Source organism: Ranitomeya imitator, chromosome 4 (assembly GCF_032444005.1).
Source record: "Ranitomeya imitator isolate aRanImi1 chromosome 4, aRanImi1.pri, whole genome shotgun sequence".
NCBI classification, from domain to species: domain Eukaryota; kingdom Metazoa; phylum Chordata; class Amphibia; order Anura; family Dendrobatidae; genus Ranitomeya; species Ranitomeya imitator.
This window is the reverse complement of record NC_091285.1, coordinates 712,205,685-712,211,684: the sequence shown is the minus strand read 5'-3', so window position 1 is coordinate 712,211,684 and position 6,000 is coordinate 712,205,685. Positions and strand designations below refer to the sequence as shown.

Here is a 6,000-nt window from a genome sequence, read left to right as displayed (position 1 = left end):
AATTTGGTCTTCACGCAGCAGCGGTGCACGGCGCTCTCCGACAAAGCTGCGCATGAAGGACTGTTCCCTGCTGAAACTGAGTGACGACGAGTCACCGGCGCCCGCAGCAGGCACAGAATCACCACGTCCTCTCCCTGCTCCTCTCCCTGCTCCGCGCCCACGCCCACGTGCCTTACTCCCTGCCCTCTTCATCTTGGTTGACAGATAAAGATAAGCAGAAAAGTACTAAGGCCTTAGTGTGCTTATTCCTGTAATGCTCCTCCTAACAGGTGTAAGAAACACTAATGTTGTAAATTGTGGACTAAACTTTATTATTTTTCAAATGTGGCCTACACAAGTGTAAGTTGTGTTTGGTGAACTTAACCTTTTTTTTGGTGCAGATCGGGCTACAGAGCTAGTTTAAATCACACGGAGACCGTGCAGACAGCCGTAAACGGCGCTGCAAGGCCAAGAAACCCTCCTCTAGGTTATCCTATATAGTGTTTTTCCACTATTTAGCTGGATACAAGTGGAAAGACACTAATAGGAATTTTTTTTTTCAAATTTTAAACTGGCTGCACTATTTGAAAAAAAGGAAATTGTTTTTCAAGGTATGAGGCAGTAACGCACCCTGAGCTGAATCCAACCGGCTATGGCTGCACACAGACTACAGGGCGAGCTGGGCTCACACGGAGACCGTGCAGACAGCCGTAAACGGCGCTGCAAGGCCAAAAAACCCTCCTCTAGGTTATCCTATATAGTGTTTTTCCACTATTTAGCTGGATACGAGTGGAAAGACACTAATAGGAATTTTTTTTTTCAAATTTTAAACAGGCTGCACTATTTGAAAAAAAGGAAAATTTTTCTCAAGGTATGAGCCAGTAACGAACCCTGAGCTGAATCCAACCGGCTATGGCTGCACACAGACTACAGGGCGAGCTGGGCTCACACGGAGACCGTGCAGACAGCCGTAAACGGCGCTGCAAGGCCAAAAAACCCTCCTCTAGGTTATCCTATATAGTGTTTTTCCACTATTTAGCTGGATACGAGTGGAAAGACACTAATAGGAATTTTTTTTTTCAAATTTTAAACAGGCTGCACTATTTGAAAAAAAGGAAAATGTTTCTCAAGGTATGAGCCAGTAACGAACCCTGAGCTGAATCCAACCGGCTATGGCTGCACACAGACTACAGGGCGAGCTGGGCTCACACGGAGACCGTGCAGACAGCCGTAAACGGCGCTGCAAGGCCAAAAAACCCTCCTCTAGGTTATCCTATATAGTGTTTTTCCACTATTTAGCTGGATACGAGTGGAAAGACACTAATAGGAATTTTTTTTTTCAAATTTTAAACAGGCTGCACTATTTGAAAAAAAGGAAAATTTTTCTCAAGGTATGAGCCAGTAACGAACCCTGAGCTGAATCCAACCGGCTATGGCTGCACACAGACTACAGGGCGAGCTGGGCTCACACGGAGACCGTGCAGACAGCCGTAAACGGCGCTGCAAGGCCCAAAAACCCCCCTCTAGGTTATCCTATGTAGTGTTTTTCCACAATAGAGCTGGAGACTGGTGGAAAAACACTAATAGGAAATTTGAGAAAAAATGTGCAGCAGGCTGCACTAAGAGCAAAAAAGAACAACTGTGTGAGGCAGTGTGAACCCCCCCTGAGCTGAATACAACCGGGTATATGGCTGCACACAGACTACAGAGTGAGCTGCACACACACACACACAGAGACCTTGCAGAACGCTGTTAAAACAGCGCTGGAAGGCAAGAGCAAGGTGAACAGTGAAGAACACACAGCGTTTTGCTAAATTAGCCTTTGGAAAGGAAAATAAAGCAATTAGCTAGCTCAACTGGCCCTCAGTTAGAACACAGCGTCCTGTCCCTAACTGAAATCACAGCAGAGTGAGCGCAAAATGGCGGCAGCGCTTTTTTATAGTGCAGAGTGACATCATTTCAGCAGCCAATCCAAGCCTTGCCAGTACTTACATGCCCACCATGCTAAACAGGATGTGCCCACACTTTCATTCATTCCTCATTGGCTGCTGCGTTCAATTTGAATTCTGGGAACTTCCGATTCCGGTATCCGATACGCGGGAAGTATCGGAATTCGGTATCGGAATTCCGATACCGCAAATATCGGCCGATACCCGATACTTGCGGTATCGGAATGCTCAACACTAGTCGACATGATGATATGATATGATGATTGGTGATATGCAATCTCGCAACCCGAGTTGCCACTACATATTTATATATGTTTTTTGCACTTGCCATCCACTGAAGCACATGTTCTTTCTGACCCTTATCTACAAGGTGCACTGCTGTGAGGCTGCCAAAGAAAGGGAGTGGAGTAGCCCTTCCAGTATCAGATGTTATCAGTTGTCTTTGGATAGGACAAGATGGTGTTTGTTCAGTAGAGCTTTCAGTAATATTACCACATACTCCAAGCATATTCCACCTTCCACCATGACCTCACTTTTTCCCACTCACGTACATACCTTTAGGGTACCGTCTCACAGTGGCACTTTGGTCGCTACGATGGCACGATCCATGACATTCCAGCGATATACTTACGATCTCGCTGTGTCTGACACGCTACTGCGATCAGGGACCCCGCTGAGAATCGTACGTCGTAACAGATCGTTTGAAACTTTCTTTCGTCGTCAAGTGTCCTGCTGTGGCGGCATGATCGCATCGTGTAACAAAGGTGTGCATGATATTCTCCACCTCCTCTGCTGATTCTACATCGCAAATACGTCATGAAATTATCGCTCCAGCACCGTGCATTGCAAAGTGTGACCGCTGTCTACGACGCTGGAGCGATAATGGAGCGACGCTGGAGCGTCACGGATCGTGCCGTCGTAGCGACCAAAGTGCCACTGTGAGACAATACCTTAACTCTTTTTTAACCAACTGCTTCACAACCTTAGGCCCAGACCTGTCAGTCACCTGTCACTAAATGAACAATCAGTATTTATTTTCTGAGATAGTGTGCCTGAATCACAATATTAGAACTTTTTATTTTGATTAGCAAATAGGGCCTCCTGGATGCAGCAAAAATATGAACACAAAATTATTAGATTTTGAAATGTGGTGTGCTTTCTGGAGCACGGTTTCAGAACAGACAATTTAGATTCTCAAATGTTGCCTCCTGGACAGAGCAAAAATAGGAGCGCAAAATTATGCTATACTGTAATATTGCCTGGTTCCAGGACCACAGTATTAGCACAAATAATTTATATTTTCAAATGTGGACTCCTGTCTAGACCAAAATATTACTAACACAAAATATTTTTTATGTAGAAATGCGGCCTTGTTTCAGGAACACAAATTTAGCACAAATAATTTATATTTTTAAATGTGGCATCCTGCCTAGAACAACTGTTACAAACACCAAAAAAATGCTGCGTTTATACTTTTCTTTTAAAAAGTGAAGAAAGTGATTTCCGTATTTCTTGATTTCTCAGACTATAGATAACTGGATTTAGCAATGGGGTCACCACACTGTACAGCAAGGAAAGTGTCTTGTTGACTGTTATTGACTGCCGCCTGTTCGGGGTGACATATAAAATGATCATGGTACCGTAATAAGTGCACACTACAGTCAGATGGGAGCTACAGGTAGAGAAAGCCTTTTGGCGCCCAATTTCAGAGGGTATCCTCATGATGGCCAGAAAAATATTGAAGTACGTTCCTACAATGTAGGTAAAGGTAAAGATAAAGACAGGAATAGATTGAGCAAAAACTTCAAATTCCACAATCGAGGTGTCGGAGCAAGATAGTTCAAGGATTGGAGCAAGATCACAGAAGAAGTGGTCAAGGGTATTGGAGTCACAGAAGTCAAAACTATAGATGAGACTTACGGCAATTATAGGTAGGACTAGACCATACAGCCAAGAGAAGATGACCAAGTACAGATGCTGCTTGAAATTCATGATGGAGGAATAGTGCAAAGGCTTGCAGATGGCCAAGTACCGATCATAGGACATTGAGGTGAGAAGAAGACATTCTGCCATCCCTGTGGCTCCAAACATGTAGAGTTGGGTCATACAGCCAGTAAATGAAATGGTGCTTCCTCCTTGTAGAAGGACCTGGAGCATTTTGGGCACAATATTTGTAGTAAAAAGGACTTCACAGATTGAAAGGTTCCTGAGGAATAGATACATAGGGGTTTTAAGGCGATGACTGATCGATACCAGGATGACGACCAAAACATTTCCGACCACGGTCAATATGTAGACGATTAGGAACAGGGTGAAGAGGAAGGGAGTCAAACTCTGAAAATGATTGAAGCCAAGAAGAAAGAATTCTCTCCTACTCGTCCTATTGATCCCACTCATGACCTAGATACAAATATATAGTGTAATTACAAAGATAGGGGTTTTAAGACGATGACTGATCGATACCAGGATGACGACTAAAACATTTCCAACCACGGTCAATATGTAGACAATTAGGAACAGGGTGAAGAGGAAGGGAGTCAAACTCTGAAAATGATTGAAGCCAAGAAGAAAGAATTCTCTCCTACTCGTCCTACAGATTCCACTCATGACCTAGATACAAATATATATTGTAATTACAAAGATGACGACTCGGTGTGTTCCATAAGAATCAATTACCTAAAAAACAAATCATGCTTCAGCTGACTTCATGCACATGGTCATTTATGGTTTTCTCCAACCTCCAAGATGCTACCAGATGCCAAATCATGGAGGTTGTCTATCATAAATGCATGGCTCTAAAGGATGAATGTCTCCGATATGCAGCACCACATTGAAACACTGATAAAACATCGATCACAGAGAAAACATTTTGAAACAGCAAGAGCCTAGTGATGAAAGAAACAGTTAAAGCTGAAACATTGGAACACAAATGGAATATACTGTCATTATGAAGCTAGAGTGAAAGAATACACAAACCATAAATAATTCAAAGACATAGCATTATTATCATATTCATATGAATACCGGAGCTGCCGCACCCCTTGACCTTCTGTCTCTTCCCCATTACCCCGTAGAATGTAAGTCCGCAGGGACAGGGTCCTCTCCCCCCGGTAACAGTCTGTCATCGTAAATTTGTTTCCTGTAAACAATATCTATAACTCTGTATGTAACCCCTTCTCATGTACAGCACCATGGAATTAATGGTGCTAAATAAATAAACAATAATAATCATATAAAAGCTTTTAAACATGTACCTACCTGGAAACGATCTTATAAATATCACTAACCAAATGAGCGGATATGTTTGCATGAATCTAAAAATTCAACATATGTCTAGAAAATGTCTCCAAAATGCAGCAATTGATAAAGTGTTAGAGAACAAATAAAAAAAAAGGTATATAATAGTAGAATAGGGGGAAGATGACTTCACTAAATACGTAAAAAGAGAGGGTCAGGGAGCTTCCAACGCAGCAATGGATGCGTCCAAATGAGGTCGGGTATAATGGTTCAAAGATGGGTGCCGATCCCGCTGTTGAGCGCGGCCATAGATATCGAAGAAAGGATTCCGTCCGGCACCATCCCAGTAGGTAAAGATCTAAACAACTTTATTAAGGCATGTCAAGCCATGGTTAAAAGAGAATAAAATGTCTGACATTTCTGGGGTGATTAATGCGCCCTTAAATGCAGGAAAGGTACATTTATCGTGCCAGAAACATGTCAGGCATTTTATTCTATGTAACCATGGCTTGACATGCCTTAATAAAGTTGTCTAGATTTCTACCTACTGGGATGGTGCCAGACGGAATCACTTCGTTCTTCGATTTCCCTAAATATGGTAAATGTTCGTTTCTCATATACAAATTCCATTCTGCAATATCTTCCCCCCCTGATGAAGCCATGGCGAAATGTGCGAGTCTTATAATGTTGACTGTTTCTTAGCTTTTGTCCCTGTGGATATTTTCATTTAGTGCGAACATTTGTAATTTATAAATTCCATTCTGTAATATCACCAGTAATAGAGGGAGATATGTAAGGGAAAAAGTGCTTAGTGCATAGAATAGTAATTCATTAA

General features: G+C 42.5%; 1 protein-coding gene across 1 annotated transcript; it reads right to left on the bottom strand.

Moving 5' to 3' along the window:
* Positions 1–3,395: 3,395 nt before the first annotated feature.
* Positions 3,396–4,426, bottom strand: LOC138674879 (olfactory receptor 10A3-like). The gene has a single exon (XM_069762701.1). The coding sequence runs from the start codon at positions 4,323–4,325 to the stop codon at positions 3,396–3,398; it is 930 nt and encodes a 309-aa protein (XP_069618802.1). The 5' UTR covers positions 4,326–4,426.
* Positions 4,427–6,000: the final 1,574 nt, after the last annotated feature.